We start from the raw sequence: 14,594 nt of genomic DNA, 5'->3' as shown, positions 1-14,594 counted from the left end.
AAGGGCAAAGTGTTATGAGATCTTTTTGATACAACCTTCATTCCCCCCTGCAGCTACAGGGAGATGTGCAAAAGCTGGTAAATCAGAGGCCTGTACGTTTGGTAGAGCGGGCCTGATTCTAGGGATTGCTGCCTGGCTCTGCAGACTTACCAGCCCTAGGAGGGCTTTGGGCGCCCTGGGTGTGGTGTCCTGTGCTGTGCTGGCTGGCAGCACCTTGCCATGGTCTGCCATGGCCAGACATAAGCACACTTCAGTTCTGGGGTTGTCTGAGCATCAGGGCTGGAGTAACCCGGAAAGTATTTAGCAGGCTCCTTTTACAGGACATAGAGTTGTTTGTATTAACTGTAAACTTTCTGATGGGAGCGTGTGTGCTGGGTGTGTGTGTGGGGGGATGTTGAGGGGTTGTGTATTTGTGGGGGTGGGGAAGTGTGTATGTTAAGGGGGAACTTAGGGGTGTGTTTGGGGGGATATAGGGAGTATTGGGGTGGCAGCTCCTGGCCCCTGCACTTGTCTCTGTTCTGAACATGGCCCCTACTGTGCCATCGCACTCCGTTTCCCCAGGCCCTGGCCAAGCCTCCCCATTAGATGCTACAGAGCGGGCGTGAGTGATTGTGGCAGAGCGCACAGAGCTGAATTCCCTCCTGCACTGAATGGGGACCACACGCAGCCCAGCACTGACCGCCAGGCTGGAGGCCTGTCGCAAGCAATACGGTCCCTTCTGTGACAAGTGCCTGAGCATCACACTGCAGCAGGCGGGGCCAGCCCAGGGTGGAGCAGCCCTCTCCTGGCTCGGATGGTGCTGTGGGGAGAGGGGCTAATGCCTCAATATCAGCGCTAGCCCTTTGGCTTCTCCCCTTTGGCACCGAGCACATCTGTTGGCTCCTCCAAAATCAAAAGCTGTAGTGGCTGAAATGGGCCAGATCCAGCCCGGGGGGTGCCCCTCCATCCTCACTGCAGCTTACTGCATCCTGACTGCCCCCAGGAGTGGTCTCTCCAGTGCATGGTGCTGTCTGCTGGGGAGAAGTGGGAGGTGCTCTGGCATCTGGGCTTGGCATGTCCTGCACTGATGCCTAGTGAGGGGGTCAGCTATGTGGCAGCCAGAGAGGGGTGCTTGTCATGGCTGCTTCTCCCTGAGTGCAGGATGGGTGGCTACTCCTCCATCACGCTCTGGCTGAGATTTCCATTGCTGCCGTGGGGATCTGGACTGGACACAACATTCCCAGGGCCCGCGGGCTGCTTTGAAAATCACAGCCTGTCCAGCACTGGTGAGCCGAGTGTGCACAGGGTGGGTCGTGACGGACTGGATTGTGGGTGCCAGCATCGCACACCCCAGCAATGGAGGCTCTTCCTCGCTCCCCCATGCATTCTCTCTGGCTCTAAATCTCCCATCCATAAACCTTTACCCAGACAGTGGGTCACTCGGACGGGGTGGGGGTCCATCACATCAAGTTGGTCACCTGTGAGCCTGGAAGTCTGAGCTTGTGGGGAGTGAGGGGATGGGCTAGGAGAGAGGAAGCTGTAAGCACAGCAAGGCAGTGTGATCTAGTGGTGTGAGCACTGGCCTGGCTGCCCAGAGCTCGTGGGTTCTAGCCTTGGCTCTGACGTGGCCTTGGACAAACTGCTTCCTCTCTGTAGGACAGGGCTCGTGATCCCTACTCCACCCCAGGGGTGGTTGGGCAGAAGGCTGGCAAGCCTGTGCGAGATCTGTCTGGGTAAAAGTCCCTCTGATTTATTAAAATGCTCTGGATCCAGATCAGCACCTGAACAGCCTCTGTGTCCCTCACTGCCGTGAAAGGTGCTCTGGGCAGTGGCACCCGAGGTCGCCTCTCTCCTGAGTGGCCCTGGGTCCTCTGCTTAGGTGCTGCATCGTAGCTCAGAGAACCCACCCTGCTCGGAGCAATGCGGCTGGACGGCTCTGGCCCTGCCTGACTGCTCTTTGTCTGTCTCCTTGCCTTGTGTTTCAGAGAGAACTGAAGGAGCAGCTCCAGGCACTGCAGGACAGCGAGTGCGGCCACACTGAGGCCCTGCACCTGCTCAAACGCCAGCTAGCCGAGACCAAGGTAACTGACTCAGGTGCAGAGCCCCCACTGGTTGGGGGGTGGATCATGACCGCCCAGCTGTGGCCTGTGGAGATGAAGGTCTCAGTGAGCTTGGGTGTCTCAGACTGGGAGGAGCTGCAGTCCGTGGATGGGGCGACAGACCTTTCACAGCCTCATTCTCCCCCAAGCCCCGCCGTATCCAGTCCCCGTCGGCCTCCAGAAAAAAGCCCAGCTCCCTCCAAACCGGGAGGCTTGTGTAGCGGTGGCTGTGGTGTGTACTCCCAGGAACTGCAGACTAGAGGTTCTAGGGCCAGATCATCGGAGGTATTCAGATGCCAAACTCCTACTGAAGTCAATGGGATGGTGGTGCCTAAATACCTTTACCTGGTCCCTAGAGACCGAGCAGACCTGTTGGGTCCCATCGGCTGCCCGACGCAGGCCTGTTCCTATCGGACCATTTTCTCATGCTACACTTGCCTTGTTCCCAGTGTCCCAGCGGTAAGACCTTCCCTTGGGCCAGTGATGCCACAGCCCAGCGGGCCATGACAAATCTGGACAGCCACCTGCTGTGGTCGGGCATCACTGCCCCAGGCTGCCATGGCCTGAGGTGTGCCCGGGCCGGGGGCGGCTCGGGAGGGCAGCCAGAGGCCTTGCATCATGTGCGGACGCAGCAGAGGTTTGCTCTACCCTGGCCTGCAGCCCTTGGGCTCCTGGTGCCGTCTGTGCCTCGCAGTCCAGAGGAAAGCGCCCTTGTTGCCCCCGCATTGAGCACCTCTCATGGATCCCTTTTGTGTGTTACAGGAGACCCTCGAGGCCCTGGCTGAGATCAGGTTCCCATGGTGCTAGGGGCTGCCCCAAAAGCTTAGGCCAGCTCCACAACTCTAGTTTGGGTCCTACCTCTATCTGAAATCAGTAGAGGTGAGGAGCCTAAATGCTGGTGTGGCTCTGACCTTACTGTGTAAGCAATTGAGGCAGACAGCGGGTGGGAGAAGGGGGGTGCTATGACCCCATGTACAGATGGGGAGTCAAGGCCCGGAAAGATTAATGGCAGAGGATCATGTGCCCCCACCCAGCAGCTCCTCTTCTTCTCAGGGTGATGTCGTGGTGGGAGTCTGCTAGAGACCACCGGACCAGGGGGAAGAGGTGGACGAGGCTTTCTTACGGCAACTAACAGAAGTTACTAGATCACAGGCCCTGGTTCTCATGGGAGACTTCAATCACCCTGATATCTGCTGGGAGAGCAATACAGCGGTGCACAGACAATCTAGGAAGTTTTTGGAACGTGTAGGGGACAGTTTCCTGGTGCAAGTGCTGGAGGAACCAACTAGGGGCAGAGCTCTTCTTGACCTGCTGCTCACAAACCTGGAAGAATGAGTAGGGGAAGCAAAAGTGGATGGGAACCTGGGAGGCAGTGACCATGAGATGGTCAAGTTATGGATCCTGACACAAGAAAGAAAGGAGAACAGCAGAATATGGACCCTGGACTTCAGAAAAGCAGATTTTGACTCCCTCAGGGAACTGATGGGCAGGATCCCCTGGGAGAGTAACATGAGGGGGAAAGGAGTGCAGGAGAGCTGGCTGTATTTTAAAGAATCCTTATTGAGGTTACAGGGACAAACCATCCCGATGTGTCGAAAGAAAAGTAAATATGGCAGGCGACCAGCTTGGCTTCACAGTGAAATCCTTGCTGATCTTAAACACAAAAAAGAAGCTTACAAGAAGTGGAAGTTTGGACAAATGACCAGGGAAGAGTATAAAAATCTTGCTCGGGCATGCAGGAGTGAAATCAGGAAGGCCAAATCACACCTGGAGTTGCAGCTAGCAAGAGATGTTAAGAGTAACAAGAAGGGTTTCTTCAGGTATGTTAGCAACAAGAAGAAAGTCAAGAAAAGTATGGGCCCCTTACTGAATGAGGGAGGCAACCTAGTGACAGAGAATGTGGAAAAAGCTAATGTACTCAATTAAATGTACTCAGTGCTTTTTTTGCCTCTGATTTCACAAACAAGGTCAGCTCCCAGACTACTGCACTGGGCAGCACAGCATGGGGAGGAGGTGACCAGCCCTCTGTGGAGAAAGAAGTGGTTCAGGGCTATTTAGAAGAGCTGGACGAGCACAAGTCCATGGGGCTGGATGCGCTGCATCCGAGAGTGCTAAAGGAATTGGCGGATGTGATTGCAGAGCCATTGGCCATTATCTTTGAAAACTCATGGCGATCGGGGGAGGTCCCAGAACACTGGAAAAAGGCTGATGTAGTGCCCATCTTTAAAAAAGGGAAGAAGGAGGATCCTGGGAACTACAGGCCAGTCAGCCTCACCTCAGTCCCTGGAAAAATCATGGAACAGGTCCGCAAGGAATCAATTCTGAAGCACTTAGAGGAGAGGAAAGTGATCAGGAGCAGTCAGCATGGATTCACCAAGGGCAAGTCCTTCCTGACTAATCTAATTGCCTTCTATGACGAGATAACTGGCTCTGTGGATGAGGGGAAAGCAGTGGACGTGTTGTTCCTTGACTTTAGCAAAGTTTTTGACACGGTCTCCCACAGTATTCTTGCCAGCAAATTAAAGAAGTATGGGCTGGATGAATGGACGATAAGGTGGATAGAAAGCTGGCTAGATTGTCGGGCTCAACGGGTAGTGGTCAATGGCTCCATGTCTAGTTGGCAGCCGGTATCAAGTTGACAGCCGGTATCAAGTGGAGTGCCCCAAGGGTTGGTCCTGGAGCCGGTTTTGTTCAATATCTTCATGAATGATCTGGAGGATGGTGTGGATTGTACCCTCAGCAAGTTTGCAGATGACACTAAACTGGGAGGAGAGTTGTCCAGGATTTCCAGGTTTATGGATCTTGGGTAGCACATAGAATACCCCAGGTCGGGGTTCCAGGAGTGTGTCTGTGCGGATTTGTTCTTGTGCTTTTTCAGGGAGTTTCTTGAGCAAAGGTGTAGTTTCTTTTGGTAACCCTCAGTGGGATCAGAGGGTAATGGCTTGTAGAAAGTGGTGTTGGAGAGCAGCCTAGCAGCCTCTTGTTCATATTCCGGCCTGTTCATGATAAAAGAATAAATGGACACAAATCAGACGTCAAGAATTATAACATTCAAAAACCAATCGGAGAACACTTCAGTCTCTTTGGTCACTCGATTACAGACCTAAAAGTGGCAATTCTTCAACAAAAAAACTTCAAAAACAGACTCCAATGAGATACTGCTGAATTGGAATTAATTTGCAAACTGGATACAATTAACTTAGGCTTGAATAGAGACTGGGAGTGGATGGGTCATTACACAAAGTAAAACTATTTCCCCATGTTTATTCCCCCCTTTCACCCCCCACTGTTCCTCAGACGTTCTTGTCAACTGCTGGAAATGGCCCACCTTGATTATCACTACAAAAGGTTTTTCCCCCCTGCTCTCCTGCTGGTAATAGCTCACCGTAAGTGATCACTCTGGTTACAGTGTGTATGGTAACATCCATTGTTTCATGCTCTCTATGTGTATAAATCGCCCCACTGTATTTTCCATGGAACGCATCCGATGAAGTGAGCTGTAGCTCACGAAAGCTTATGCTCAAATAAATTGGTTAGTCTCTAAGGTGCCACAAGTCCTCCTTTTCTTTTTGCGGATACAGACTAACATGGCTGCTACTCTGACACCTTTATTTTTAATGAAAGCCAAGATTCTCATATAATAATGTGACTCTAGAAGCTGGGGCTTTAACCAAAATACCAAATATTGTGAGAGGCACAAGGTGAGTGAGATGCTATCTTTTATTGGACCAGCTTCTATTGGTGAGAGAGACAAGCTTTCATCCAGTGAAAGATATTACCTCACCCACCTTGTCTCTAATATCTTGGGACTGACGAGGCTACAACAAGACAGCATACAAATATTGAGAGACTTGGAGTAAAATCATACAAGTTGGCACCACCAGGGAAGAATCCCAACTGGGGGAAGTCTGACCTTGGCTCATACCAGGAGCGTTGTGTTCTTGGAACAGATGTGGGTTCCCTTTTCCGAATTTGGAACTCGCTGTCCAAATTGTTTGCCTGTTCTCAGTCACCCTGGGTGTGGCTGATCCCAGGCCTTGGGCTAGTGGAATACTAGGCTGAGAGGCTAAGGGTATGTTTACACTGCGGTCAAAGGTGTGACTGCAGCATATGTAGACAGACCCCAGCTAGCTTTGATCCCAGTAGCTCCGGTAATAATAGCAGTGAAGCTGCATCAGCAGCCACTCGAATACACACCCAGGGTCCTGGGCAGCCTTGTGCAGTCCATGCTGCCGCTGTGTCACTGCTGTTCCTATTCACGCTGGCTAGGTCAGAGTTAGCTGGGGTCATGCTGCAGTCACACCTCTGACTGTAGTGCAGACATACCCTTAGAAGCACAGATCAGAACTCATAGCCCAGGGCAGGGAGGCTAAGGTAGCTTTGTCACCTTTATGCCATCCCAGGTCTTGGCTGATCCATGATCCTGGCCCGGGCTGCCTGTGCGCTGCAAAGTGGGACAGAATCTCCTCTGTGCGGCAGCCTTGCCATGCCACACTCCTGCCCCCAGCACACCCCTGCAGCAGGGCTTCTGTGGGGGTCCCCAGAGGGCGGCCTCGGTGCTATCTTCCACAGTGCCTGCTGTAGGCGCATCTTCCCCCAGCTGGATCTGGGGCCTTTACAGCCCCTTTACTTTGCTCCAGCCCTTTTACCTGGTGTAAAGGGGCTGGAGTGGGGGTGATGATCTCACCCTCTGTCATTGGTGGTGAAACCACTTCTCAGGCTGTATCAGCCACGGCGGCACGGTTGGGTCTTGCCTCTTTCAGATGCCATGTTTAACAGGCTGCTTTTTCTTGCAGTTTGTGAATGAATTTAGTGCTTATGAAAGTGAGGGATTGGCAGCTGAACCCCGGCATCCTGTGCCCCTGCCCACGCAGCCTTCCCACACCCAACTCTGCCAGGGCACCTTGATCCTGACCTGCACATCCTGCTGCTATTTCAGTCCTGGGCTTCTCACACAAAGCTCTGTTGGTACAATTTCCTCCTCACCCGCACCCCACTCTGCCCTGCAGTTCCAGTCCTGGGGTCTCCGCTCACCCAGCTCTGCTGATGCCCCTCGCTTCTACTCCCCTGCCCCCCTTATTCTAGTTCTGGACCTCTCCTCTGCAGGGACTGACACGAATTGTGGGGGGTTTTGGGGATGTGGATTCCCTAGAGCCTAAGGGGAATCTCCAAAACTCTCCTCACAAATGAACTTAAAAGGATTGAACTCACCTCTCCACAATTACAGTCCTGGTGCATTGGGATAAAGTGCTACCTAAACTCTCTGAATTATGTTTCACCAGCCAGGCTCCTTGTAACTCGCCTGGAGCGAGGTGCCGTGTTCACTTCCCAGGACATTTGTTTTTTAAAACAAATAAAACGTAACAACTGTAAATTATCGTTAGATGATGGGAGGCCACCAGAACTGGGATTGTTGCTGAGACAGGACAGCGTAATGTGCCATGATATTTTTTTTATACAAAGGCCTGCACCAGAGAGGAAATTAAAATGGAATGTGTGGTTTAAATCAGATCATTTGGAGATATTCTGAATTCAGAGAATTAGGCCATCCAATATCCCATTTCAGATATTCAGATTCCTTTGCTTAAAATTACCCTATCAAGATAAAAAAAAAATCATATTTAAAAAGATGATTTTTGCAGGGCTGCCCTAAAATGCCTCAGATTGTGGAAGCGGAAAGAACTGTAAACCTTGGATTTACTTTTCACTTCTTGTACAATCTAGTCTTCACATTTTGTACTGCAAGGAGACTTGTCAATTTCATTTTGTTTCTAGTCAGTTTCATTTCCTGTTTCTGATCTTGTTTCCTTCCCTACATTCCAGGACACTTTGGTATTGCCAGACCCCTGCTTCCTAAAATCATGAGCCAGGCCCTAAAAATGCATGATAGACTTACAATTCCTGAAATGAAATAAACTATTAGTAAATACTTATTATAAAATTGTAAACAATAATAAATAACACTGAGGTTCTTTTTCTTTTGCTTTCTGTTTCTTGAACCTTTTTAAGCTTTTCTAATAAACCAGGAGGACTAGAAACTTAGGGCTTGATCCCCAAAGGTACTTAGCCACCTAAGTCCAGTTTCTAGGTGCCCCTCTGGGATCACAGAACTCCCCTTGGCTACCATCTAACTCTGTAGGGTCCTAAACTCACTCACGTTTCTGCAGCAAAAGTTCCTTAGGTGCCAATGTTTCTGCCTCCAACCATGCACACTGCTGGACATCTAGGGGCTGATCTTCCATCCGAGCTCCAGAGAACTTCATGAACTGGGGGAAGATAGGCATTCGGCCACCCAACTCATCTGAGGGGCCTTCTCTGGTAGGCATGCTCAGAGGCCACCTAACTTCCGATAAGGTGGTGGAAGATGTCCCTTTAACCCAGTGGTTGGGGCACTTACCTGGGATGTGGGAGACCCTCAGTTCAAGTCCCCCCTATGTCTAATGAGGAGAAGGGATTTAAACAGAGATCTGATCCCTTTCACTTGTGTGTGCAAACTATTGGACTATAAAGGAAGAGATAGGTATAGTTAGGAAGAGACAGGTAATAGTTATGGGGGATTCGATCATTAGAAACACAGGTAGCTGGGTTTGCGATGAGCAGGAGAACCGCATGGTGATTCGCCTGCCTGGTGTGAAGGTTGCAGATCTCTCAAGACATCTAGATAGACTTCTGTGTAATGCTCGGGAGGAGCCGGTGGTCGTGGTACATGTAGGTACCAATGACATAGGGAAGGATAGGAGAGAGGTCCTGGGGACCGAATTTAGGCTGGTGTAGGTAAGAGATTGAAGTCCAGGACCTCCATGGTAGCATTCTCTGAAATGCTTCCAGTTCCACGTGCAGGGCCAGGTGGAACTGCAGGGTCTCAATGCGTGGATGAGACGAGGGTGTAGGGAGGAGGGGTTTAGATTTATTATGAACTGGGTAGACTGTTGGGAAAGGGGGAACCTATACAGGAAGGATGGGCTCCACCTAAACCGAAATGGAACCAGATTGCTGGCACTTCACATTAAAAAGGTTGTAGAACAGTTCTTAAACTAAGGCCTGGGGGAAAGCTGACAGGTGCGGAAGAGCGTGTGGTTCGGACAGAAACACCTCTTAGGGGAGGATCGATTAATGGAGATTCTAGTAAGGAGGAGAGGATGAAAGATGATAAAATACAGGTAGGATCTGATGAGAAACAGTCAAATCATAGAATCATAGATGAAAAAGAGTCTCATTCAATTACATCATGTAATGGCAGACAGCTAAAATTTTCCATTTTTTAAAGTGCTTGTACACAAATGCTAGAAGTCTAAATAATAAGATGGGTGAACTAGAGTGCGTTGTGTTAAAGGAGGATATTGACATAATAGGTATCACAGAAACCTGGTGGAGTGAGGACAATCAACGGGACAATTATTCCAGGGTACAAAATATATTGGAAGGACAGAACAGGTCATTGGGGGAGGGGGGGCAGCGGGGGGAGTGGCACTATATGTGAAAGAAAATGTAGAATCAAATTAAATAAAAATCTTAAATGAATCCACATGTTCCACAGAATCTCTATAGATAGTAATTCCATGCTCTAATAATAAGAATATAGCAGTAGAGAGATGTTACTGACCACCTGACCAGGATGGTGATAATGATTGTGAAATGCTCAGGGAGATTAGAGAGGTTATTAAAATAAAAAACCTCAATAATAATGGGGGATTTCAACTATCCCCATATTGACTGGGTACATGTCACCTCAGGATGGGATGAAGAGATAAAGTTTCTTGACACCTTAAATGACTGCTTCTTGGAGAAGCTAGTCCTGGAACCCACAAGAGGAGAGGCAATTCTTGATTTTGTTCAATATCTTCATTAATAATCTGGAGGATGGCGTGGATTGCACGCTCAGCAAGTTTGCAGATGACACTAAACTGGAAGGAGAGGTAGATACACTGGAGGGTAGGGATAGGATACAGAGGGCCCTAGACAAATTAGAGGATTGGGCCAAAAGAAATCTGATGAGGTTCAGCAAGGACAAGTGCAGAGTTCTGCACTTAGGATGGAAGAATCCCATGCACCGCTACAGACTCGGGACTGAGTGGCGAGGCAGCAGTTTTGCAGAAAAGGACCTAATGGACAAGAAGCTGGATATGAGTCAACAGTGTGCCCTTGTTACCAAGAAGGCTAACAACATTTTGAGCTGTATAAGTAGGAGCATTGCCAGCAGATCGAGGGACGTGATCATTTCCCTCTATTTGGCATTGGTGATGCCTCATCTGGAGTACTGTGTCCAGTTTTGGGCCCCACACTACAAGAAGGATGTGGACAAATTGGAGAGAGTCCAGCAGAGGGCAACAAAAATGATTAGGGGACTGGAACACATGACTTCTGAGGAGAGGCTGAGGGAACTGGGATTGTTTAGTCTGCGGAAGAGAAGAATGAGGGGGGATTTGATAGCTGCTTTCAACTACCTGAAAGGGGGTTCCAAAGAGGATGGATCTAGACTGTTCTCAGTGGTAGCAGATGACAGAACGAGGAGTAATGGTCTCAAGTTGCAGTGGGGGAGATTTAGGTTGGATATTAGGAAAAACTTTTTCACTAGGAGGGTGGTGAAGCACTGGAATGCGTTCCCTAGGGAGGTGGTGGAATCTCCTTCCTTTGAGGTTTTTAAGGTCAGGCTTGACAAAGCCGTGGCTGGGATGATTTAGTTGGGGCTTGGTCCTGCTTTGAGCAGGGGGTTGGACTAGATGACCTCCTGAGGTCCCTTCCAACCCTGATATTCTATGATTTAGGCCTAAGTGGAGAACAGGATCTGGTTCAAGAGGTGAATATAGCTGGACAGCTTGGTAATAGTGACCGTAACATAATTAAATTTAAAATCCTTGTGGCGGTAAAAACACCACAGCAGCACAGCACTGTAGCATTTAATTTCAGAAAGGGGAACTACACAAAAATGAGGAAGCTAGTTAAACAGAAATTAAAAGATATGGCACCAAAAGTGAAATCTCTGAAAGCTGCACGGAAAATTTTTAAAGACACCACGATAGAGGCTCAACTTAAGTGTATACCCCAAATTTAAAAAACATAGTAAGAGAACCAAAAAAGTGCCACCGTGGCTAACCAACAAAGTAAAAGAAGCAGTGAGAGGCAAAAAGGCATCCTTTAAAAGTGGAAGTTAAATCCTAGTGAGGAAAATAGAAAGGAGCATAAACACTGGCAAATGAAGTGTAAAAATACAATTAGGAAGGCCAAAAAAGAATTTGAAGGACAGCTAGCCAAAGACTCAGAAAGTAATAGCACATTTTTTCGAAGTACGTCAGAAGCAGGGAGCCTGCTAAACAGTTAGTGGGGCCACTGGACGATCGAGGTGTTTTAGCAGGACGATAAGGACGATAATGCCATTTCAGAGAAACTAAATGAATTCTTTGCATCGGCCTTCACAGCTGAAGATTTGAGGAAGATTCCCAAACCCGAGCCATTCTTTTTAGACGACAAATCTGAGGAACTGTCCCAGACTGAGGTGTCATTAGAGGAGGTTTTGGAACAAATTGATAAACTAAACTGTAATAAGTCACCAGGACCAGATGGCATTCACCCAAGAGTTGTGAAGGAACTCGAATGTGAAATTGCAGAACTACAAACTGTAGTTTGTAACCTATCATTTAAATCAGCTTCTGTACCCGATGACTGGAGGGTAGCTAATGTGACGCCAATTTTTAAAAATGGCTCCAGAGATGATGCTGGCAATTACAGGCTGGTAAACCTGACTTCAGTGCCGGGCAAACTGGTTGAAACTATAGTAAAGAACAAAATTGTCAGACACATAGATGAACATAATTTGTTGGTGAAGAGTCAGTATGGTTTTGGAAAGGGCAATGATGCCTCACCAATCTACTAGAATTCTTTGAGGGGGTCAACAAGCATGTTGTCAAGAGTGATCCAGTGGATATAGTGTACTTGGTCTTTCAGAAAGCCTTTGACAAGGTCCCTCACCAAGGGCTCTCAGGCAAAGTAAGCTGTCATGGGATAAGAGGGAAAGTCCTCTCATGGATCAGTAACTGGTGAAAAGATAGGAGACAAAGGGTATGAATAAATGGTCAGTTTTCAGAATGTAGAGAGGTAAATAGTGGTGTCCCCCAGGGGTCTATACTGGGCCCAGTCCTATTCAACATATTCATAAATGATCTGGAAAAAGGGGTAAACAGTGAGGTGGCAAAATTTTCAGATGATACAAAACTTCTCAAGATAGTTAAGTCCCAGGCAGACTGCGAAGAGCTGCAAAAGGATTCCTCAAAACTGGGTGACTGGGCAACAAAATGGCAGATGAAATTCAATGTTGATAAATGCAAAGTAATGCACATTGGAAAACATAATCCCAACTATACGTATAAAATGATGGGGTCTAAGTTAGCTGTTACCACTCAGAAAGAGATCTTGGAGTCATTGTGGAGAGTTCTCTGAAAACATCCACTCAATGCGCAGCAGCAGTCAAAAAAGCAAACAGAACATTGGGAATCATTAAGAAAGGGATAAATAGTAAGACAGAAAATATCATATTGCCTCTATATAAATCCATGGTATGCCCACATCTTGAATACTGTGTGCAGATGTGGTCATCCCATCTTAAAAATGATATATTGCAATTGGAAAAGGTTCAGAAAAGGGCAACAAAAATTATTAGGGGTATGGAACGGCTGCAATATGAGGAGAGATTAATAAGACTGGGACTTTTCATCTTGGAAAAGAGATGACTAGGGGGATATGATAGAGGTCTATAAAATCATAACTGGTGTAGAGAAAGAAAATCATAGAATTGTAGAATATCAGGGTTGGAAGGGACCTCAGGAGGTCATCTAGTCCAACCCCCTGCTCAGAGCAGGACCAATCCCCAACTAAATCATCCCAGCCACGGCTTTGTCAAGCCTGACCTTAAAAATATCTAAGGAAGGAGATTCCACCACCTCCCTAGGGAATGCATTCCAGTGCTTCACCACCCTCCTAGTGAAAAAGTTTTTCCTAATATCCAACCTAAACCTCCCGCACTGCAACTTGAGACCATTATTCCTTGTTCTGTCATCTGCTACCACTGAGAACAGTCTAGATCCGTCCTCTTTGGAACCCCCTTTCAGGTAGTTGAAAGCAGCTATCAAATCCCCCCTCATTCTTCTCTTCCGCAGACTAAACAATCCCAGTTCCCTCAGCCCCTCCTCATAAGTCATGTGTTCCAGTCCCCTAATCCTTTTTGTTGCCCTCCACTGGACTCTTTCCAATTTTTCCACATCCTTCTTGAAGTGTGGGGCCCAAAACTGGACACAGTACTCCAGATGAGGCCTCACCAATGTCGAATAGAGGGGAACGATCACGTCCCTCGATCTGCTGGCAATGCCCCTACGTATACATCCCAAAATGCCATTGGCCTTCTTGGCAACATAGGGAAGTGTTATTTACTCCTTCTCATAACACAAGAACTAGGGGTCACCAAATGAAATTAATATGCGGTAGGTTTAAAACAAACAAAAAAGTATTTTTTCACACAATGCACCATCAACCTGTGGAACTCCTTGCCAGAGGATGTTGTGAAGGCTAAGGCTATAACAAGGTTAAAAAAAAACTAGATAAGTTCATGGAGGATAGGTCCATCAATGACTGTTAGCCAGGATGGGCAGGGAGGGTGTCCCTAGCCTCTGTTTGCCAGAAACTGGGAATTGGCAATGGGATGGATCACTTGATGGTTACCTGTTCCTTCTGGAGCACCTGGCATTGGCCACTGTTGGCAGACAGGGTACTGGGCTAGGTGGACCTTTGGTCTGACCCAGTATGGTCATTCTTATGTTCTTAAAGTGATTTTTGACACAGTCCCACAGGACGCTCTCTTAAGGAAACTAGGGAATTGTGGCCGAGATGAGATTAGGCCACTATAAGGTGGGTGCACAGCTGGTTGAAAGAACGTACTCAAAGAGCTGTTATCAATGGTTTGCTATTAAACTGTGGAGAGGGGCACATATAGTGGGCTCCCGCAAGGGTCAGTCCTTAGTCTGGTACTATGCAATATTTTCATTAATGACCTGGTTAATGGAGCAGAGAGTATGCTTATAAAATTTGGAGATGACACCAAGCTGGGAGCGATTGCAAGCACTTTGGAGGACAGGATTAGAATTAAAATGACCTTGACAAAGTGGTGAGTTGGTCTGAAATCAACAAGATGAAATTTAATAAAGATAAGTGCAAAGTACTGCATTTAGGAAAGAAAAATCAAATGTACAGCTACAAAATGGGGAATAACTAGCACGGTGGTTGTATTGCTGGAAAGGATTTGGGGGTTAGAGTGGATCACAAATTGAATATGAGTCAACAGTGTGATGCTGTTGTGAAAAGGCTGATATCATTGTGGGCTGTATTTACAGATGTGAAGACACTGAAGGGTGTCCAGAGGAGAGCAACAAAAATGAGAAATGGTTTAGAAAACCTGACCTATGAGGAAAAGTTAAAAAAAGAACTGGGATCGTTTAGTCTTGAGGAAAGATGACAGAGGGGGGACCTGAT

The 14,594-nt window shown here is 47.9% G+C and overlaps 1 protein-coding gene across 2 annotated transcripts in view; it reads left to right on the top strand.

Annotated features, from left to right (window-relative positions):
* The window catches only part of TRIM62 (tripartite motif containing 62), a 43,718-nt gene that overhangs the window by 18,633 nt on the left and 10,491 nt on the right, over window positions 1-14,594 (top strand). The window contains exon 2 of one of the 2 annotated variants that reach the window (XM_074975424.1): window positions 1,965-2,060. The exons of the other annotated variant lie outside the window; for it this stretch is intronic. Coding sequence (XP_074831525.1) covers window positions 1,965-2,060 — 96 coding nt within the window. The remainder of the gene's footprint in view (window positions 1-1,964; window positions 2,061-14,594) is intronic. 2 annotated transcript variants of the gene reach the window in all.

This window comes from Natator depressus, chromosome 18 (genome assembly GCF_965152275.1).
Source record: "Natator depressus isolate rNatDep1 chromosome 18, rNatDep2.hap1, whole genome shotgun sequence".
Taxonomy (NCBI): Eukaryota; Metazoa; Chordata; order Testudines; family Cheloniidae; genus Natator; species Natator depressus.
This window is presented reverse-complemented; position numbering and strand designations above follow the sequence as displayed.